The sequence below is a fragment of the Callospermophilus lateralis genome, chromosome 6 (assembly GCF_048772815.1).
Source record: "Callospermophilus lateralis isolate mCalLat2 chromosome 6, mCalLat2.hap1, whole genome shotgun sequence".
NCBI lineage: Eukaryota > Metazoa > Chordata > Mammalia > Rodentia > Sciuridae > Callospermophilus > Callospermophilus lateralis.
In genome coordinates, this window is record NC_135310.1 from 66760313 (window position 1) to 66784295 (window position 23983).

Genomic DNA, 23983 nt, shown 5'->3' on the forward strand with positions numbered 1-23983 from the left:
CTCTATATTTTTTTCCTATCTTAAGATAGATGTTTAAATTACTGAATTGAGCTTTTTCTTCTTTTCTATTACAAATAGTTTAAAATTTTATTATTGTCAAACAATATATTTTGTATGATTTCAATATTTCATTTTTCTTTGCATTTCAAACTGAGGGCCTCTCTGAGAGCATGCTATGGAAGCACTCTACCATTAAGCTACATTCCCAGCCCTTGATCCTTTTAAAATTGATGACATTTGTTGTATGGCTTGGAATATGGTTTATCTTCATGAATGTTCCGTGTGCAATTGTCAAGAATGTTATTCTGCTATCACTGGGTTGAGTGGCATGTAAACTGGTTGACAGTGCTACTTGGGTCTTCTTATCTATACTAATTTTCTGTCTACCTGTTCCATCAACTACAGAAGTAATTGTAAGGACTGCAACCCTTCCCCTGTTTTCATGTTGGTTTTGGCCAATGAGAAACACCAGTAGAAACTGGAGAGTTTCGGGGGGGAAAGCACTTTGGGTAATTAACTTCCAGCTCCTTTCCTGTTGGGTTCTAGGTAGGCAATGGTTATGTTCTTATGAAGGCACCATAAGGGGCTGGTGACTGTCACACTTAGTAATAAACCTCACTGCTCCCTGGTAATCTCTCCTCCCTTAACTTCTTAGGTCTCTCTTATTAGCTTTGGGTATGTCAATATCACTTTTGTATTCTGGTAATCCTGTCCACACCTATGTAAATGACCATTTCATTAAACAACCCTCAAACACTTTTCTTGAGCAAGTCATATATTACCTGATGGAGATTCTTACTGACATGTTAATAGTACTAAATTAAGTTAGAACTGTTCTTCCATCCCACTCAACAGATTAAAGCAAGTTAATCACTTAATAACAAACAGTTAAAAAGAAAAAAAAATGAGTCTACTTTGATCAGAGGATGAATATATTGGCCATTGTTGACCAAATTCTCTTAAACACAGCGTCAGGTCACATTATTCTCATATCTAAGCAATATACCTTTAGAATCAATGTTGGAGGACATCGGCATGCAGTTAGACGATGGACCATAAGAGAGATGCAGTAGTCCATAACAAACCATCAGGTCTCATGTTACATCAACTGAGCAGAATAAACACCCATCACAGTAGCCCTAAACAGCTCAGACTAGAGATCATATTGTGCTTTTTTCTCACTTCATCCCATTTGTCAGAAAATGTGTGGTTATTTGATTTAAACAGAGAGGAATTATGATAGGTTCCTCATACAGAACTGAAGGCAAGACAAACTATTGTGGAGAGCTGGGGCAATACCGAATACTTAATTAGAAAAGGCATTTGAATCAGAAATTCTGTTTTTCTCTGAGTTCCTCTGAAAAGACTTCTGAGGTCTCAATCTTAAAGAACACTTGGACAAGATAAGCAAAATGCTAAGAAATAACATTTTTACAAAATCCTGCTAACCTTCTCCACATGTGTTGTAAAGAAAGTAAGCAACAGTTTTTGTACCTAAAGGGCCACAGGACCCGTAGTGTTTCAAAACAGTGGATTAGCTTCTTGTCCTGTCTAGCCTATGGGCAAAAGGTATCCTCCATCGCAAGAAAAAACTTCCAGGCACTTGAGCAGAAAAAAAAGGAGGCTGAAATGCCTCTGGGTGTGACAGAGACCCACCCTCGAAGAATGCTGTTGTTGGGCCAAGCAGAGGATAACCCCTCTCTTCATAGGCCCTCCTCACCTTTGCCTCAATTATTAATTTCATTCTCGAACGAAACCCCGCCTTCCAGCTGAAGTCCCAATTACAGGTACAGAAGAAAGAAAAGGTGTAAACGCGCAGCGTATCCTTATATCTCGCGAGAGCTCGCCGAGAGCGAGGAGTTTCTGTGAAGACATCGCGAGAGGACTGGGAGCCGGGGGCGGGGCACGCCGTGGCCCCGCCCTTCCAGAGCGCGGGCGCACCTTGGCGGGAATTTTGCCCGTTTCCGGTTTAGATCCCATGATCTCCGGGGCGGTAGAGGTGATCTTGGGGAGCAGATCTCCGGGACTGCAGGTAAGGTCAGGTACGACGGGCACCGTGGGGGAAGGGGAGTCGTCGGGGCCTTGTTGCAGCCTGATGCTCCGGACGCCGGCTCCGCTCACCCACTGCTTGAGTGCTGCTGGTGTGTGTCTTCTACACGCGTTGGAAGGAGTGGTGCCCGGGAGTAGTTGCCCAGTGTAATTTGCCCCAGCCTGCAAGGGAGCTTTCTCCACCCTGCCACCTGGATACTGGCGGAGTGAGGTTTAGCAAGTTAGGAGAGGGCGCACGCAGTTCGAGGCGGGCTCAGAGCTGAAGCTGGATCCGTTCTGCAAACATTTCCCTGTCCCAGCCGGCAGAATCCGACAAGGAAGGCAGAGTTTACATCGGTGCCACACAGCCAGTCCGGGGAGCGTTGATCTGACAGCCTTGATCTGGGTTTCTGGGTTGACATGGCGGGGTAGGAACCTGGGGAGGGTAAAAATTTTTTTTTTTTCCTTTGTGCTATGGAGTGTTTTAGGAACTTTCTAAGGTAACTCTTAATCTTTCTGCTCGTTTCACTTTCAGGAATCTTTTTTTACAACTTCTCTTTGGAGCCTTAATGGTAATCATAAGGAAACACAACATTTCAGGACATGAAGTAAATAATGGATGATTGTTATGTTGCGTCGACATTCCTTACTGACAGTTTAGAGTTGGAACTGGGGACAGAATGGTGCAAACCCCCTTCCTTTTCCTGTGCTTATGACAACCTAGGACTAGGACAAAATTTTTCTGGAGAATCCTATCTTGCTAGTGGAGCCCTTAAACGGTAGGTTAAAAAAAAAAAAAAAAAAGGTAAGAGACTGTTTATCCCTTATCTGATTATTCATCAGTTTGTTAGGAATGTTTTCATTTCAGTTTATTATAAATTTTGGCATTTGCCCAATCATGTTTTGTAAATAGGCTTATTGTATCAATAAGGATGCAAATTGATTAGTTCTGTTGTTGGCTTCCTGGTTAGAGCACACCTAAAAGTATTTTGAGTATTAAAGAGGAGTTCCTTGGAAACTGATGTTCTTTTACCTTACTGCTACCTCCCCTGTGGGGTGGCGAACTGGGCACTAATTTATCTTTTAATCAAAGTGAATTATAAAACACTAGGGCCTTTTAAAATGGTATTTCCTTTTAGTGACTATAATAGTCCAGCTTTTTTGATAATTTTTAAGCAAGACATACACATTTCTGTTGCCACAGTTACTTCAAATCCTATCTATACCTATGGAAGTCATGGACTTATTTTTGCACTGATCAGGTATATTCATATTACAGTAAAACTACATTCTTGAAATATTTTGGCAGTACCTACTGAGGGAATTTCAGTCATCAAGGAAATAATTTTTGTTGATTTTATATTTATACCTTGTTGGAGACCTTAAAAGAGATTCCCCAACTTGGATTATGCTATTCCCTAGACATAAACATAATAACTTTTGACTGTTTTAAAAAGTTAAATGTTGCCCCAAGGAATGAAATATTACAACTGAAAATCACTAGTAAAGTCAGGCAAGAGTGTGTGCCCTTGAATCCTTTTAGATCTTTAGCTGTGGTTTTAAATTTTATCACCATGCAAGAATGAAATTTTAGTACAGTCTGGCCATAGTAATCCAGATATGTAAGGTGCCAGTGCATTTCCTGACTTATTACATGTCATAAATAATATGAATTCAAATAATGTGAAAAAGGACATGCTATATTATGACATTTAGCATTGATGAGATTAAATCAGGCTTTTTTTTTTTTTATATATTTCAGATTAATTTTGAATCTCGATCCTTTACCAACAAATTTTGAAGAGGATACAGTGGAAATATTTGGCATTCAGTGGGTTACCGAAACAGCCTTAGTGAATTCATCTAGAGATCTTTTTAATTTATTCAGGTGTGTGTGTGTGTGTGTGTGTGTGTGTGTTTAACTCCCTATGCGTGTAGATGGTGATCAGTTTTGTGAGTTACATTGCTGGGTGATTTCTGTACTGATTACAAAAACATCAGTGGAATTGTGCTTGTTGCTCACTTTATTTTCTTACTAATAACAGTAGTTAAGCAGTAATGCTGATAGACCTTTATTTTATTTATTTATATGTGGTGCTGAGAATTGAACCCAGTGCCTTACACATGCCAGGCGAGTGTGCTACCACTGAGCCACAGCCCCAGCCCTGGAGTAATAGTTTTAATGGTTGCTTTTTATTGATTTTTCAGAATCTTTGTTTGTAGTTGACATCTTTGTAGAAAACAAATAGTTAAGCTTTGAACCATACTGTAAATTTTGGAAGAAAAATTAAAATCCTTTATTACTTAATAGCCAAAGTCTTTCAATGAACTTTTGAGAATAAACTCAGACTTTCCAAATATGTCTTTGAAACAGCATAGTAAGAATATAATTAATTCTCTATTTAGGCAAGATTTTTTAAAAAATACTTTAATGAAAAGTTTCAAATATACACAAAAATAGAATAGTATTATCAACTCCCATGTACTCTCATTACAATAAGCATCAAGATTTTATCACATTTTTTTCTGTCTTATCCCCTGTTCTTTTATTCAGTATTTATAAATAAGTTTTAGGTATCATGCCATTTCATCCTAAAATACTTCATAATGTGTTTCTTAAAACTATGGTTGTTTCATAGTCAAGCCTCAAGGGTTCCTCCTGCCTCAGCCTCCAAGTAGTTGGAATTAACAGGTGTATACCACTGTGCCTGGCTGGGTTTTTTTTTTTTAAAAACTATATATCATTAGTACAATTAGCAGGATTAAATTAGTTGTTCATTACATATAACACAGTCTGTTCTTAGATTTTAAGATTATTTTAAATCAAAGCAGTTGTGCTTATTGCTCAACTTTAGGGCAAAGTATCTAAAAACACATTAAAAATGTATATATGGGGGCTGGGGATGTGGCTCAAGCGGTAGCGCACTTGCCTGGCATGCGTGCCGCCCAAGTTCGATCCTCGGCACCACATACAAACAAAGATGTTGTGTCCGCTGAAAACTAAAAAATAAATATTAAAAAATTCTCTCTCTCTCTCTCTCTCTCTCTTAAAAAAAAAAAATGTATATATGGTACATTTAAATGAAAATGAAGAGGTCCTGAATTCCACTCTTATTCCATAAGACCTTCTAAAGAGACATTGTATCTGTGCCATGTTGTGTGTTTTATTGAGAGAATAGGCTGAATGAATCTTTGTAATCCCGACATAAGTTTTGAATATGGGCTAATATTTAAAGAGACTGAAGGCAAGTAGGAAGAATAGCAAGAAAAGGTGAATATCAAGAAATCAGAGGGAAACGAATATGGCTTTCCATGATAACTTCAGTCTGCATAATTCAAACTACTTTTTTCAAACTACTGCATTTTTCAAACTACTATATAATACAATGTAACATTTTCTTATAAAACTGTTGATCTAGAATGTTTTATGTATCAAACTTTCTAAAAATATTAACTGTATTTCATTGATTGAGAGCTGAGATACTTGAAATAATTTCTGAGATCCATGTACCTTTTAATACACCTTTCTGAGATTTCTGAGATCTGTGCATCTTTTAATTTTTGGCAGGTCAAAGGTGTGTTTTCTGTTCTTTAAAAAATTTTGCTATCTAAATCTGACTTTTAATAAACACTCACAAAATGTTAAACATCATCCATAACTAAATTGTATTAAAGCTATTTAATAGGCATGGAAACATTATCTGTGTAGTTGTTAAATATGCTTTAAGCTATATTAAAATTAAGTCTCTCTTTACCATTTTTAAATTAGGCAACAGCTATACAACTTGGAAACCTTATTACAGGTCAGCTGTGATTTTGGTAAGTTAAAGTGCATTTAGTGGCAAAAAGGAATGTGGCTCCATTGCATGAATTGCACATGGGTCTGTAAGAATGTAATTGGGATATCATAATATGAGGGATGTGTTGGGTTAGAAATTCATAATATAGTGAATGCAGAATTCAGAAAAAAATATGACATTTACATTTTGTAATGAAGGTTTATAGCATTTTTTTTTCAAATGTGTAGGTCTTAAATGTAAAACTGATTTAAGGAAGCTAAACTTCTCTGAAGTGAATTACTACTTGTTTTGGAGGTGTTGAGTAGGATGGAGCACTAAACAAGAAATTAAAAGTAACAAAATTCTGCTTTCTGCTTTTTTTTTTCTTTTGGCATTTAATGGATTACTGACTTAAGGGGGCTTGGTATAGTTAAGGTACTAAAGGAAATTGAAGGTTAATATTGTTTTATTACAGGCTAGCTGCTTTTCCTTTCCAACATTTTTAGTGCATTGTAGAATTCTAAGTTGTGACTTTGTGATCAGCCTGGCTCTGAACTTAGCTAATTGCAGATCTCACACCAAGTAATAGTTCTTACCACAGTGAGATATTGTTATGATTAAATCCCTTAACACATGTAAGACCTTAGCCCAGTGTCTATCATTAGTGATGCTCAGCTACCAAAGATGACCAGAATATGCTTTTAGTCAAAGAGAGGTTTATTTGCTTATCAAAGCAAGGAAAATGGAACATATGAAAGCATAAAGTTTTAGGGAGCATGGAATGAATAATATTTTGTGTGTTTACATCAGAGTTTATGTGAGAGTGAAAAATTTAAAAGGGATGAAATCACAATGTGTTTTAAAAACTATGATGAATCATGTAAATTTGACTTCAAAACATCAAGGGATCTGCAAATCAAAGGATTTTAGTGAAAAGAGCAAAAATAATACTTTTACTATCTAAAATGAATTGGATTTAGGGAAGGTGTTTATTACCTAAGATTATTATACTATATACTTAATAACCTAAAACCACTACAGACAGCCCTTTGTGTCTGTGGGTTCCACATCTTTGGGGGGGGGGGAGGGCAGATTACTACACTATTTTATATCAAAGATTTAAGCATCTGCAAATTTTGGTATTCACAGTGGGTACTGGCAATAATCCCTGCAGATACTGGCTTATGACTATCTTTGTTTAAGTGGTTATTTTTCATGCTGACACTTTGGTTCTTTTTCTTGATGAAAAAAAGTTCTTAATGACGGACTTTTTGGACAGGCTAGCAGTATTAGAGATAATCCATAGATCCAGTGGTTGCCAAGCAGTGTGTCACAACATTGATAATAAATTTGTGCAGCTAGCCTTGGCCCTCAATTCTTCCCAACTTTTATGTGGGAATCCTTCCTGCCAGTGCCTATAATGCTGCCCTCTTCCTTACCTTTCCAGGGTTGCTTTCTAGTTAAGGTAGCACGTGTTCTCTTGATTATCTCAAATTTAATTTTTTTTATCTCTAGACATTCCATTTAGATTTTTTTCAATATCTTTGATTTCTGTCCTTAAATTTTTTTTCCATCCTTCTTGCATATGTGGATTATGTGTGTAATCACTTTGTAAGTTAGTTGACTGCTGATTCTTTCATCACTTTCATTTCTGGATCTGTTTGTATTGATTGGTTTTTCTCCTGGTTCTGTGACACTATTTTCTGCTTGGAATATCTGTTTAATACTGTTTTATTGTATAATGTACATTATGGATATTAAATTGCTACTTTTTATATTTTCTTACATTCCTCTGTCAAATTTGTTCTAGCTTGCTATTGAATACTTGTAATCCACTGACTCTTTTTGAAGTTTGTTTTAAGTTTCATTAGAGCTTTTAAAAAGCCTCCTTTAAGCTAGATGTCATGGTGTATGCTTATAATCCCAAGTTCTCTGGAGGTTGAGGTGAAAAGATTCCAAGTATTAGGCCAGCACGGTCAATTTAGCAATGCCCTGTATCAAAAAAAAAAAAAAAAAAAAAAAAAGGATGAAAGGACCGGGATGTAGTTCAGTGGTAGCAAGGCCCTGGGTTCTTCAATCATCAGTACTACAAAAGCAAAAGAAAATCCTCCTTGAGGTGAATGCTAATGTAGCATAGTAAATTAACCTAGTGAATCTACTCAGTATTCTTTCTGGTGACTGGTATTTTAAGAGGTCTTTTATTTTTTACTTCTTGCTGGTGGGAACTTGATCTGTTCACTTGTGTAAGCTTTATAGGGAAATGTTTTCTGGTGTTTTTCTGTGGCCTTCGGTCATTTTTTGTCATCTTTGAACAGATTAGTACTTAATCAAAGAACCAAGGGAGACCCTTGCTGCATTTTTTAAAGGTGTTTAAATAGGCTTCTTTCTCCCTTGGTACTTTTTCCCTGTAAATTTAGATTTTTCTTAACTCAGATCTCATATCTCGATAGTGCAACAAGTGGGCTCTCTCTGGGCTGTCTCCCCTGTCCCACACCCTGGAAACTCTTTAGATGAGAAGCCAATGCACTCATGGATTTCACCTTCTTTCTGAGATAGCGATTTTGTATTGTCTTATGTGCAATGCCTGAAAACTTATTTTATGTTATTTTTATGGTTATATTTTAAGTTCATAGTGGGAGATGGATAAATAATCCTATTACTCCATCTTGCATGGATGTAAAAGTTCACAGCAATTATTGTTAGGCGGTACTGCTTTTAGAAGCTGAGAATTGTGAAAATGAGGAATGTCTTAGTCCCCTTTCTGTAGCTATAACTGAGTACTGCAGACTAAATAATTCAAGAAAGAGGTTTTTTTAGGTATGATTGTAAAAGCTGGAAAGTTCAAGATCTGGCAGCTGCATTTGGTAAGGGCCTCATGCAGCATCCTAACAAAGTAGATGGTATCATGGGCACATTTAAAAGAGGCAAAACGTGAGGAGTGGCTTTGCTATGTAGCAGCCCACTGTCCTAGTAATTAATCCAGTTCTCCAACAATGAGAACACTCTCTGTGAGATAGCATTCATTCCTCTTAATGATCTAATCACCTCTTAAAGACCCCTACCTCCCAACACCACCATGCATTTTGGAGGGAACAAACTGTCTTCAAAGTATGGTGAGGATATGACTTTTATTGGTAAATTGGTGATTCACCTAAGTGCTGATTAATATGTAAGTATTTACACAACAACTTTATACTTATTGTCCTATTAGTTTTGCCAAAGTAGTGGGCATGTTTTGTTTTTTTTTTATTTGAACTCAAACTTAGAAATTTTGTTCTATGTTTAATTTGTTGTCTATAATTCTCATCACATTTTCTCTTATTTTGTTTAGTGATTGTTTCTTACTTATTATAGTGGTAATCAGTGTTTTACATGTAGTAATTACCTAGATAATTCTTACTGATATAAAGGTTAAGGTAATTGAGGGAAAGAGCATGGGTCAAGGTTGGGAGAAAGAAAGGAACTATTTAAAGGTCATTTGGGGCCTTATAAATCATTGGTTTTAATTTCATTCTAAGTATAGTTGATAGCTTTTGGTGGTTTTAATGGAGTAACCAAAAATAATATATTAATTTTGTATTTGGATTAAAGGGAGGCAAAGAAGGATGTGGGAAGACTTGTTAGGAGTCCTTTTGTAGTGGATTAAGGTAAATGGATTATAGGGAAAATGGACAGTTTGAAGGTGTATTGTGTTGTAAACTAAATAGGGCTGATGGATTGGTCTGAGGTTAAAGGAAATGAAAGAATTAAAAATGATATAGGCTACTGGTGGTATCATTTAATGGAAGAGAAAAAAATGTACATAGCATGAACTGATTTTGGAAGCCATCAAAAAGTATATTATTTGCAATGTAAGGGCATGCTGTCAGACAGTAATGTCTATGTATAAATGTTAGGCAATTTAGCATTCAAGGTCTGAAGTATAAAGGAAAAGTGTGTGATATAGATAAGACTTTTGGAATCAATATCATTTATTGATAAAGGAACAGATAAGATCTTATAGGTAGGAAGAGATGTAAAGAGAGGAGGGGAATTAGTACTGAATCCTGAGGAGACCTCATATTAGTGGTAGCATTGAGAAAGAAAGATCAATCAGTAAAGAAGAGTTAGGAAAAAGAACACACAAGAAAGAAAGAAGACTGGCAGTATGTAGGCTCAGTAAAGCCAGTGCAACTTCAAAGGCAAGTTCCTAAGGACAGGTAATATCCATTAGATCAGGCAACACAGTTGTTGACCTTTTTAAGAGCAGTTGTGGAGGCATGAGGTGGGGGTGTGCAAGAATCACAGGAATCGGCAGAAAAAGTTACTGGGAGGGAGAAGGGGAATTGCATGGGAGATGGAAGAAAACCATCATTGTTATACAAAATACATGTATGATGATGTGAGGGGGGAAAAAAAAAGAAATGTGTCACATTAGATTGGGTAGAGAGAAGTGATGGGAGGAGGGTAAGGGGGGATAGGAAGAGCAGCAAATTAAAATAAACACTAGTATTGCTATATGTATATACGTGTCTGTATAACTAATGTGATTCTGCAACTTGTTCACTTGGAAAAATGAGAAATTATACCCCATTTGATTCAAATGTATGATATGTCAAGACCATTGTATTGTCATGCGCAATTAATAAAAAAAAAAAGAAAAAGTTACTAGACCAAATTACTGTTGGTGTAGCCTGTAAAATTTTTCTTCACTGCTCACTGGTAATTGTTTAAGCTATAGTTAACATTGTTCATTTTTGTTTCAGGGAAGATATCAACCCTACATTGCAAAGCAGATAATATCAGGAAGCAGTGTGTCATATTTCTCCATTATGTTAAAGTTTTCATCTTCAGGTAGGATGACAGATGAGTATTTTGATTAATGCATTAGTTTTTATGGGTATATTTATCCAGACAGTAGTTATTTATTGTATCCAATTACTTTTTAGATGCCTGAAAATACAGGATGCTGAGTCTTACGTTCCAGTCCATCCTTATGAGACTTTGGAGGCTCAGCTTCCCTCAGTGTTGGTTGATGAACTTCGTGGATTACTTTTATATATTGGACACCTATCTGAACTTCCCAGTATTCATCTGGGAGCATATTTAAATCAAAACCAGACTAAGGTTTGATTTGTTTCATTTAAATTTTAAATTCTCAGACTTTTTTCCTCACAGGGAATATTTATTCCAGAATGGGAAAAATCAGTCAGTGTTACAACCCTGGTACAAACACTGCATGAGATTAGATCCTGGTCCCCTCTTTATTAATTAGTTCAAAGCAATTAATGTCTTTGCTTCAGTTTCTCTACCTATATAAGTTGTATAATTTTCTAAAATTATTGGAAAATTCAAATAAATTAATATGCATGAAGGGCTTAAAAATAATTATTGTTTTTCCTTTTCATGACAATATAGAAAAAGTTGCAAAAAGAATCTCTGTCTCTAAAATTTGTTTTATCTTCCTCATTGATAAGGATTTGTGAAAACTCCTGCTTATATTGTAGTATGATTAAACATCTCCTAAAAAAGTACACTTTCAAAACCACATCATTTTAAATATTCTGACTTTTTAGACCTCTTTGGAATATTATTGAGATAATTTTAATTGTGTTCTTATTTCCCTACCTGTGATAATTATTCTCTCTGAAGGTTGCTTTTAAAAAATTAAAAATCAAATTAGTCTAGTTTATAGTTAATAAAAAATTCACCATATGAAAATGGAACTGGTTATAAATGATAAGTTATAATGAGTTTACATTGAGATTCCCTGAACTCTGAACTCCTTCTGTTATATTTTACTTCATCAATTTGAGTAATTTTTTATTTTTCAGAAAATATGTCTAATGTAAGATACAAAATGTAAGATACAATTTTTTATGTATTTATGTGAAATCATACCAAAACTCCAAAGAGTTCACACTTTTTTTTTTTTAAATCAGAGATTAGTTTATTTAATAATGAAGGAAATAGAGTTCCAACTGAATTCATAGGTTAAAATGTCTAATCCATAGAAAACAAGTAAATAATTGCTTTTAGTTATGTCATTTAATAAGCCATGGGTAAATTGTGGAAGGAGGACTATTCCCCCCCCCCCCAAGTTTTTGTTGCCTTCTATAAATTGCACTGGTTATTATTTCTTGGATATCCATCAAATGTTAAGAAAATAAAAATGAATAATTTATCAAGCAGCAGAAATAGATGTTTGTGCACAAGGGTCCTCATACTAGATTTTGCCTTTCATAGACTTTTTAATTAGGCAGATTTGAAAACAGGTTGTTTGAAGCTCAGAAGACTGAATTTTTAAACCATGGGACCTTAAAGTCTTCAACAAATAAACAAATCACACACTGAAATACTGTTCTTCTGGAACAACCAGAAATCTTAGAAAATAAAAAACATCTTTTAAGACTTTATATTTAATATTTTTTATCAATCTTGCATGTGAATAGTCTTATTTTAGGTAGCATTTCTAATTGAGCATCTGTCTTTTATTTTTTTTATAAACTTAATATGTGAGATATTATTTATTGGATGTTATATATTACAGATATTTTCATCCATTTATTTTTTCACCAATTAAGCTGACTTCTCAGGTAGATCATTTAAGTTGTATTTATTGATTATTCTGTAGTGTCATCTATGGTGTTGTTAAGAAATATTTTGGTTTATACATTTTTTAAAAATGTGTAATGAGGTGGGAAATCTTACTTTAATTTCTTCAAATGGGTAAGTCAACAACCCTATCTTACTGAATGATCTATGCTTTCCCCATGACTTGAGATTGTATATGTAACTATCTCTTTCTTCTTATTCTTGCTATTTTTTGTCAGTTTTTGTGCCAATACAGTTTTATTAGTCTTGCATTTTATTTTGTTTGTGTATATGATAAAACAAGTTGCTTTTGCATCATTTTTACCTGATGTTCTAATTAGAACTTGTTGTGTCATTCTATTTATCTTTATAGTGGTGCTCAGTGTAGACTAGATGAAGGTTATTGAGAACCCAGTGCAGCACAATGGATAAAAATTCTGGCTTTGGAGTCAGATAGAATTGCATTTGAATCTTAATGCATAAATTAAGAGACAAATTTTTCCACCTCTTTCATCTTCCACTTCTTCAAAAAAAGATGACTATAATGTCTACGTGGTAGTCTGAAGCTCTTTTTTTTTTTCAAAAAAAATATAGAAGTTCTTGGGTACTCATTACATTAAAAAATATATTTGCTAGCTAAATTCCAAAACAAAGTCATGAAAATGTTTCTAAAAATTCTTTGACTGCCTTACAACTTTAGTAGAATTAGACATTGGTTGCTCAGAAGATTCTACAAATCTATTGAGCAGCCTCAAAATGGGTCTAAAACCAATGGTTGAAAATATATCCTGCTTTCAATTCAAAGATCTTCACTGAAAGAATACTCCAATAAACAATGCAGATTTTCCCTGAGTTTTTGAGTAGTGGTAGGTTAACTGGTTCTTTACCCTTGTGTATATGGCGGAATATTTTGAAATACTACAGAGTACTTAGTAAAGTATTATGAATTTTCAATTGTACTGGATGATGTCGTTCACAGCTTTTTCCTCCATCATGGCATTTATTACATCTCTACTTAGATATCCATTGGATGGCTTTAGAGATTCTTCACATGCTGGGTGAAAAATTTAGTAAGTTTTTGGGTTTTTGATTTATTTCTTTTTTAGACATCTGAACTTTAATTTCTTAAGTCATAAGTATTGTCTGATTTTTATTTTAGAAAGTTAAGTAGTAATCAAAATAAATAATAAAAGTTATAATCCGTTTTCCCTGAGTTAATGCAGGGAATAGGTTGGTCTATTTGTCTTTCCATATTCGCTATATTCACTATCTATTGGTACATGTATATAAATTCACAGGTAAGATTGGGTGTTTGTTTTAACTACAGATAGTATCATCACTTTTCAGTGTGGTCTTTGATTTAGCAGTTTTATAGAGATCTGTTTATGTTACTACATATAGTTCTGCTTATTCATTTAAAGATCTACTGTACTTTATTGAACCTTGTCTACTTTTTAAACATTTAAGTTATTTCCATTTATTTTATATTATATATAATATGTCACTGAACATCCATATACACATGTGTATGCATACACGTATTTTAATCTATGTGCACATTAATCTATAAAATAATTTCTTAGAAGTAGAGTGGCACATTGGCAGTTAAATATTATATATGCTGCTCTTTTTTGTTGTTGTATAGTAAGTCGGAACTAATAGGTTAACTATGAGTGAAACTTTACTACATATTCTTGCCCGTAGTGGACATTATTAATTTTTTTGGCTAACTAATACATGGAAAGTTATATTCTCTTTTTTGAATTTTCTGGTTACTAGTGAAGTTGAATACCTTTATATAATTTTATTGTCTGTTCATAGTTGTTTTATTAATTACCTGTTATCTTTTAAAATTTTCTTACTATTTTAGTAGAAGTTAATATATAAGTAATAATTCTTTATTTCATATGTTGCCTATTTATTTCTTAATCTTGGTGGTTTGCATTTTAGGTTAACAACCTGTTATTTATGTTATAATGGTATGCATAACCTCAATATCTGCTTTGCAATTTATTAATAGACTTAAAATTTTTTAACATATATGTGTGTGTGTACATGTGTGAGCATGTATAAACAAACATATAAAAGTATACACAGATTTATAATTTATTCTCATGGGGACTCTGTATTTTACATATTAAAGCAATACAGAAGTGAACTTGCTGTGATAAGTGCAAATTTTGCTTGTTTGTTACTTTGGTTTGGTCTATGGCCCATAATGATTGCATGTGGTCAGCTTATCAGTATTTGTTAAAATAATAATGTTTTAGAAGTTTTATTGATCAGAAAGGTGGGTGAGAGCTGTGCATGGTGGTGCATACCTGTAATCCCAGTGGCTTGGGAGGCTGAGGCAGGAGGATTGCAAGTCTAAAGCCAGACTCAGCAAAAGTGAGGCGCTAAGCAACTCAGTGAGACCCTGTCTCTAAATAAAATACAAAATAGGGCTGGGGATGTGGCTCAGTAGTCAAGTGCCCCTGAGTTCAATCCCTGGTACCAAAAAAAGAAAGAAAAGTAGGTGAAATTTTTCTCTCTTGTTTTTAAGTGATGTAGCTTTCATGCTTTTTAAAGATAGACTTTAGGGGGAATAAAAGAAGCTTATTAAATTTATATAGAAGTACTGAAAATATTTGTTGTGAATGTTTATTAATGCTCATAAAAGAAAGTTATTGTCCTCAAATGTAACTTCTATTTGCAAAAAAAAGAGTTTACAAGCTGTATACATCATTTCTGATATAAAGGGGTACACACTCTTGCTTTTCTAAATTAGTAAAATCTGTAGTTTTAAATATAATTTATTTCTTTATCTTTCAGAACAAGTTATATATGGACATCAGTTTGTCAGTTTGGCAGGCGACAATTTAACCAATGTCAGCTTATTTGAAGAACATTGTGAGAATCTTTTTTGTGATTTAATAAGCCTGTCAATCAACAGGTATGATAAGGTAATACTTTAAGAAGTACTTGTTGTTTTGGTGCTTAATGGTAATAGTTAGTACTTATTGCAAGTGGTTTGATCTATAAAAATTTAATCTGTAATAGTTTGATTATTAATTCTCCTAATTTTATATTTAGTTACTATTATCTGGGAATTAAAAGGGAAATTTATTTTTTAACCTGTACATAAATACATGAAAATTGTACATATTAATATAGTAACATGTTTCCATACTTTCATATAGTGTGTTTAAATGAGGTTAAACCATCTGTCTCCTCATTTATCATTTTATAGTAAAAGCTTTCAAAATCCTTTCTTCCAGCTTTTTTAAATGTACAAGACATTATTATGTATGATTACCCTACTGTACAGTAGCACACCAGAGCTTGTTCCTGTCTGACTGTAACTTAGTATACACGGATCAATATTTCCTCACCTTCCTTCCACTTTTTCTTCACAGTTGCTGGTAACTACTTATTCTCAACTTCTATGAAATCAACTTTTGTAGATTCCAAATATAAGTGACATCTTTTTATGCCTGACTTATTTCACTTAACATAATGATCTTCTATTTAATTCATGTTGCAAATTACAGGATTTTATTCTTATCTGTTGCATAATAGTATTCTTTGTGTATAGGTACCACATTATCTTTATCCATTCAAAGTTTCTTGGTGACTTTTAATTGTGCTGCAATCAAAGTGGAAGTATAGATGTCTCTTCAAAATACTAATTTTATTTCCTTTGGATATATATTAAGGGATGGAATTACTCGATTATATGGTAGTTCTATTTTTTTGAAAACCTTTACAGTGTTTTCATAATCACTATATATTTCCACCAACAGTATGCAAGTGTTCCCTTTTCTCCACATTCTTGCCAGAACTTATTATCTTCAGTCTTTTCTATAATAGCCATTTTTACTGGGGTGAGCTGCTATTTCATTTTTGTTTTGATTTGCATTTCCCTGATAATTAGTGATATTGAGCATTTTTTAATACATATTTTGAATGGTTTTTTTGAGAAGTGCTTCTTAAGATCTATTGCCCACTTTTTAATTAGATTGTTTTTAATATTTTTTAGTTTATTTTTATTTTTTTAAATATTTCTCCTCCTCTGGTCAAGAATAAATAAATGAAAATAAGATGTTTAGAAAAATGTCTGTAAATTTAACTTGTATTCAAATAGAAGTTCTAATCAAATGAAAGGGTAGCCCTTTATTAATCTGTTATATTACTGCTAATGGATACTTAAAGCAAAAGTTATTTGACAATTTAAAGAGAGGTTTTTGTTTGGTGATTTTCATAAAAGGTCTAGAATTATGGGCAAATTGTATGTTGCACTTACCAATTAGTGTTTAACAAAGATCATGATTTAAAGGTGCTTCAGACATGTTCATTTTCAAGTAGTGGAAATTTGTAGATTGTCAGGACTTGTTTTGGATTTTGAGCTTAAAACCTACTTGTAGGAAATCAAGATTTAGAGAAATCAGGATTTGTAAGTTTTAAAAATTTTAGATTGTTTTATGCTTTTATTAATATCTTAAATTTAGTCTTTATAATTAATCATGTGGATCAACCAATATGCTATTTACTATTTTTTAACATTAACTTAGGTTTTCTAATGGACAAAAAATTATAAATATCAGTCATATACAATGATATTTTTAAACATGTATACATTGTAGGATGATTAAATGGATGTAATTAGCATTACATCACATACATATTTTCTGTGGTGAAAACATGAATATGATACACTGTTTTTCACTGAAGTCACTGTGTTGGTTTAATTCAGTATTCTTTTATCCTTTCAACCCTTCATCACTCCCAGTTGCTGTAACCATCATTGTGCTTATTGCTTCTAAAAGTACAGCTTTTTAAAATTTCTTATGTGAGGTCATGTGTGGTATTTGTCTTTCTTCGCTGAACATAATGTTCTCCACTTCATCTGTGATGTTGCCAATAGCAGGATTTCCTTTTTTTAAAGAGTCAAATAGTATTCCATTTTGTGTGTGTATTTGTATACACATACATAAATACATTCCACAAATTTTTTTGTTCATTCACTCATTTATGAACACTCAGGTAGAAGACTTATTTTGGCTATTATGAATAATGCTGCAATGAACATGGAAGTGCATATATTTCTATGACATACTGATTTCATTTCCTTTAGATATTTACCAAAGATTGGGATTGCTGGATACATAATTTTAAAATTTTGTAGAAACCTCCATACTGTATCCCATCATGACTATAATAATTTATATTTCAGAAGATGGAAGATGAGCCAGGCATGGTGGTGTGCGCCTGTAATCCCAGTGATTTGGGAGGCTGAGGCAGGAGGATTGCGAGTTCAAATCCAGCCTTAGCATTGGTGAGGCACTAAGCAACTCAATGAGACCCTGTCTCTAAATAAAACACAAAATAGGGCTGGGGAAGTGGCTCAGTGGTTGAGTGCCCCTGAGTTCAATCCCCAGTAGCAAAAGAAAAAAAGAAAAAGATGCATTCCTGTGATGATTAGTGATGTTGAACATTTTTTCCTATGCCTATTGGTCATTTGTATGTCTTCTTTTTAGAAGGATCCTTTGTCCATTTGATTATTTTCTTGACTTCTCTAGTTTCTTACCTATTTTGGATATTAACATCTCATCAGATATATAGTTTGCATCTATTTTCTCTTGTTCCATATGTTTTGTCATCACTTTGTTCAGTTTTATCTCCTGAGCGGATTATTCATTTCTAGTAAGTATATTTGTTTTTGTTGCTTGGACTTTTGTGGTCGTATCTAAGAAATCATTGCTTAGTCCAATTCATAGAGCTTTTCTCATGTTTTCTCTTACAGTTTTAGGTCCTACATTTAAGTCTTTAATTCATTTGAGTTGAGTTTTGAATATGTGAGATGAGGGTCTAATTTCATTCTTCTGTGTGTGGATATACAGTTTTCCCAACAGTTATTTGTTATATATTCTGGTACCTTTATCCAAAATTCATTGGCTGTAAATGAATATAATTATTTCTGAACACGTTATTCAGTTTTATTGCTCTGTTTGCTTTGTGTACTGGCACAGACTATTTTGATTAGTATATCTTTTTGTAGTATATTTTAATGCCTCTAGGGTTTTTGTTGTTGTTTTGGTTGTTTACTCAAGATCACTTTGAATATTCGTGCTCTTTGCTGGTTCCATACAGATTTTAAGATTGTTCTGTCTCTCTGAAAAATGTGATTGAGATTTTGATAGGGATTTCATTAAATCTGTTGCACATCATACAATTTGTTCACCTCCTTGGTTAAATTTATTCGTAAGTATTTCTTTTTGCTAGCTATTATGAATGGGATCATTTTGATTTCGTTTTCAGATAGTTTGCTATTATTAGTCTATAGAAACACTATGTGTTTTTGTATATTGATTTTGTATACTACAACTTTACTGAACTTATCTGCTCTAATTTTAAACTTTTATATATATGGGAGCATGTCATCTACAGGCACAGATAATTTAACTTCTTCCTTTAAAATTTGAATGCCTTTTATTTTTTTCTCTTTTTTAATTGCACTTGTTAAGAACTTCCACTAATGTTTTAACGGCTATTACTTGTTACCATGCTTTATGTAAGAGGTGTGTACCTAATGTGAAATACTGAATACATTATGAATTTCAGTAGTCTAGATTTACTTGTAAATATAGTGTACATTGCATTAACTAGATTTATTCAAGATATTTTGTTACCGAAATTCTTAATAATTTGGAAATTGACTAATCTGTGTAAATACCTGATAATTACGTTTATTATGTCTTATAAAAATTTATCATGCTTTATAGTGAATCTATTTTCTAATATTTTCATTGAAAGTCTTATTTTCTTTATTCCTATTTTTTTTTTCTTTTTGGTAGTGGTAGAAGAATTATATTTTGCTCAGTAAACAATAACCTTGAGGTTTAATATAGCCTAATACCTATTTTGTAAATTAGGTTTTTATTAGTAACACACTTCTTCCTATTTCTCTCACCTGTTGTCTGTGGCTGCTATTGTACTATAATGGTAGATAGAGCTGAAGAGTCATAACAGAGCTTGTATTTCCACCAAAGTTATAAAATATTTACTATTTAACCCTTCTTGGAAAAAGGTGGTTGACCTCTGGACTAGATGCATAAAGCAGAGGTTTCTTTTAAGTTGAAATTAAAATCTATTCTGTAATTTTGTTTTAAAAAGGAAACTTATTTTAAAAATTAATGAAATGGTATTTTTCATAAATAATTTTATCTAACCGAGAATACATTTCTAAATCAATCTTGTGAAACACATAGGTGACATTAAACTTCTGTTGCTCTCTTATAAATAACCCATTTTGGTTCTGTTCTACAGGTTAGGCCTTCTGAAGCATTAATGAGTCATCATTGCCCATGTCCATGCATTAAAGAATTATGGATTCTTCTCATTCATCTTCTAGACCACAGAAGGAAATGGTCTCTTTCAGAAGTAAGTGGAAAAATGATGTTCAGTTATTTTTACTAACTTTCATGCTGAATTTATTCAGTGTTTTTAGCTAAGAAAATCTTACTAAGTTCCTTCTTTATAGGAAGATAGAAACAATCACCAAACAGCGCATTGATTGAATACCAAAAACACTACTTCATTTTTAACTCCAAATTAATAATAAAGAAAAATGTGGAGGGCTGGCTCAGCAGTAGAGCACTTACCTAGCATGCGCAAGGCCCTGGGTTCAATCCTCAGCATGACATAAAAATAAATAAAGGTATTGTGTCTAACTACACCTAAAAAATAAATATTTAAAAAAAAAGAAAGAAAAATATGGAAATACAAAATTTGACTCTTAAAGTTCTATTTTTATTATATCAGGAATATTTTATGTTAAATTATTCAATACCTTCTAGTAATCCAGAAAACATTTTAATCAGAAAATTTGTTATAACTGGAGGATATAGGGTGAATTAAGACATAAATTTCTATCACTTGGTTTTATAGTATTTTATTTCAGGAAGAGATGTATTAAGGGGAAAATAGGAAATTTTCTTTCATTTCATTTTGAGTCAGGTCTTCAGAGAAGGGCTTTATTTTAATTGAAGTATTATAGGTTATTGGAAAAGAAAAAATATTTATAGGCAGAAGTGCACAAAACAATTCACTGTGAAATGACATTTAAAATGGATGATAATATATGAAAAAGTACTTTTGATTTTTCATGAATTTTTGAGCTTCCCAATTTTATACAGTTTGGTGTTGGGTGCTGCTAATTTTAATAACAACTGTATTTTTGCAGATTGACAATTGCTATATTTAATTTTGAGTTATTTTAGCAGCAAATAAGTGTAAATATAATGTATTTCTGCTTTTTGGGGGGAAATTTTTCTTCCACTTTGGTTTGTCAGAGTAGATTTATGCATTCTACAGTGAGATTTAAGTGTTAGTCTCCACAACTTTTTGCTTTTGATTATTTGCCAGTTTTTTTGTTTGTTTTTGATTCCTTTGACATAGTTAACATTTTTTTCTGTTTCTTACAATTTGTTTTACTTTGTTAAAAGAATATTGTAATTTAGAGTTTTTCTTGTTTTATACAGTCTAGTCTTGAAATGGCAATCACATATAGCTAATGTAGACATGTTTATCCTGTTGCCCAGAGTCTTTTTTTTTACGTTTTTAAGACAAAAGGTATTTAATTTTAAACATTAAGTAGCAGAAATTGCATAATCACGTATCGTGTAACATAAATTATTTATATGCTCTTCATTTTATGTGATAACTAGACTTATTTTTTTTAAAAAATGAAAGTCTGAGGTCATTTATTTTTAAGTACAACTAAAATAAGTTCTATGATTCACAAATTTTTAAAGGCTATTTTCTTTTCACACTCAAATTAGCAGTTTTCATTCCTGAGAATAAGATAGTTTGAACTTCTTGCTAAAAATAATCAAATCATGCTGGATATGATATAATGAACATTTTAAGTGTGTCAGTGAGCTAGTAGAAAGTAAGAAATACTGAGACCAAATACTAAATGTAGGTGGTAATTTAGGTAAGTTGAATTGTGAAATTGCCTTATAACTTTAGAAACCATTGCTGAATTCCATTAACTTAAACTTTGGCTTTCATGCATTATAGTGAAAATAAGGAAATATCAGTCATGCACAAAAGAAATATTAGAAAGACAAATAAGCAACTGTTGGGATTGATGGATAGAAATAAATTGCTGGATTGAAATTTAGTGGTGTAAGTCGTGAGTTTTCTATAAAACTGTAATGTATTTAGTAATTAGTAAGTGTTTTAAAACAGAACCGCACATAAAACAAGTTTTTTATTGATTAAAATATGAACACTGAGAATCAATATATTTTTTATTTGGATTTCTCTATTTAGGTAATTCACATATGAGTAGTTAATTTGGCAGTAGCTCTAGGAAACTGGTTAGGGGAATGGAGAACTGAGAAAAGAAGTAAAGGGCATCTCATAAAGAGTGTATTACCAAGCAAATCAGTGTGAGAAAAATAGAGCTTGACCTTTGTGGGGGAACTCTGAAAAGCCAAGGGGTGACACAAGAGCTCAGAGCCATGCCATTTGAGAGGAGGAGAGGGATGTTCTGACAGTTGAGATGGGTAACATTAATTCCTAGAAAATGTCCTAAGGCAAGAAAAGCAGAGGCAGATAGTTTGAAGTTCAGGGGCTGATTGGTGCTAAAAAGGTCTGAGATGACATAGGTGGATCAATTAAATATGTCTACTTGTGTATGTGTGCACACTCATGTATATTTCTGATGTATATTAACTTACCAAGACATTTGAATGCAAGTTTTTATTTCTAAGATCATCAAGAGAATAGTAGACTATTTTATTTACTGGTTAGTAGTAGGAAAAATATTGAACCCAAGAGGAGATATTGGTAGGTACAGTAGTATACAAATAGAAATACAAAATAAAATGGTAGATTTAAAACTAAATTTATTGGTCATTATGTTACCTGTAAATGGGCTACTAAAAGTTATATTTAAAAAATGTATTGTTGGTACACTCTGTAAGCTATTTACAAAAGACATATTTAAAATACAAAATACATTAAGGTTGATGTTGATAGAAAAAAGATAAAAATGTGATGTATTAAACTGATATTAGAAAAAATTTAAGCTTTAGGACAAAAAAAGCTCTAAGTTATTTCATATTCATAAAAGGCTTAATTTATCAGGAAGATAAAACAAATTTGAATTTTCTTGAGGCTGGTAACAGGGTATAAAAATAGAAATTGAACTTTAAGGAGATACTCATGATTAAAGTATTGAAGTATATTTCTAAATAATTCATAGTGAAAGAAGAGAAAATGAAAATTGTTAAATATTTTAAAGTAAATAATAACTTTGTAGCAGTTAAAGCTTTAGGATTTTTAAAGGGAAATTCATATCTTTAGATGGAAATGTTCTTTAAAAAGCCTGAAAATTAGTGAACTAAGAATTCATCACAAGATGTTAGAAATAATTTCTTCATGACAAACCCAAAGAAATAAAAGGAAGGAAATAAAAATAAAGTTATGAAATCTATAACATCAAAGAGCATAATGCAGCCAAAAATTGGTTATTCAAAATGATAGCTAAAATTGTCAGTCTTTCCTGAGATGATTACATAGTCAATACTAAGAACAAAGAATATGACTTCAGATTCTGTAGATATTAGAAAGAAATTTCCAAGAGGTTTATGCCAAATAACCTGTTATTTAAATTTTACATGAAACCGCCCCTATCCTCAATGCTCCCCCGTTCTCCCCTTCCCCCCCAAAAAATAGGGGAAAAAAATAGTAAACTTCACTAAGTGTTTGAGAACAGTAAATTGGATAAATGGTTTATTACATAGTTATACACTGGAATATTCCATTGAACTATGGCAATGCTTGACCTCAGAAACAGAATATTGAGCAAAAAAAGCAAATTACTGAAGAACAGAACAAATCATTTACAAATGTAAGCATATATTTAAAACTCAAGTGAAGCTAAACAATATGTAATGTAGGCTTTATGTACATGTGTGGCAAATATTTATAAGCAAGGGGATGCTTATCTGAAAGTCAGGATAATACTGTTAGAAAAGATGATGTAACTGTAGGAACATGTAGAATCTTTCTAAAGTATAGTTATGCTCTAATTCTTAACCAGAGTATTTTTAAAATTTATTCTTTAAGTTTTATATATTTCTTTAGTATTCTCATTTGTGTATATACCTCACTATTAATATGGAGGAAAAACTCTGAGTCATAGGTGATTGAAATATTTTTCTAATTTAACTGAATCACCTTACCTCTATTTCTATAGTCATTTTGGAACTGGTTGAATAAATTACTTAAAACACTGTTTGAAAAATCAAGTGACCTAAGAAGACCTTCTACGCCAATAATACAGTCCAGGGATCCATTAGGTTTTAGTTGGTGGATTATTGCTCATGTAGCATCATTTTATCAGTTTGATCGCCATGGAGTCCCAGATGAAATGGTAAGATCTTTTATTAATTTATTTTTAACTTTTATACTGTCACTTAATATGTATTTTTTTAAGATGAAGAAAATAAGCAGAAACAACAAAAAGTGAACTCATTCTATGGTAATAAATTCTTTTTATCTATGCATATTGTTTCTACAAACATGTTAAAAATTATAAGGTTTCTATTTTT

At 32.6% G+C, this 23983-nt stretch overlaps 1 protein-coding gene across 1 annotated transcript in view; it reads left to right on the forward strand.

Moving 5' to 3' along the window:
* The first annotated feature begins 1960 nt into the window (after positions 1-1960).
* The window catches only part of Mms22l (MMS22 like, DNA repair protein), a 112327-nt gene continuing 90304 nt past the window's right edge, over positions 1961-23983 (forward strand). Inside the window, exons 1-10 of the mRNA XM_076859906.1 lie at positions 1961-2032; positions 2564-2807; positions 3791-3916; positions 5798-5847; positions 10553-10640; positions 10736-10913; positions 13360-13450; positions 15192-15322; positions 19686-19799; positions 23629-23805. Of these exons, the coding sequence (XP_076716021.1) occupies positions 2644-2807; positions 3791-3916; positions 5798-5847; positions 10553-10640; positions 10736-10913; positions 13360-13450; positions 15192-15322; positions 19686-19799; positions 23629-23805 (1119 nt within the window). The 5' untranslated portion in view covers positions 1961-2032; positions 2564-2643. The remainder of the gene's footprint in view (positions 2033-2563; positions 2808-3790; positions 3917-5797; positions 5848-10552; positions 10641-10735; positions 10914-13359; positions 13451-15191; positions 15323-19685; positions 19800-23628; positions 23806-23983) is intronic.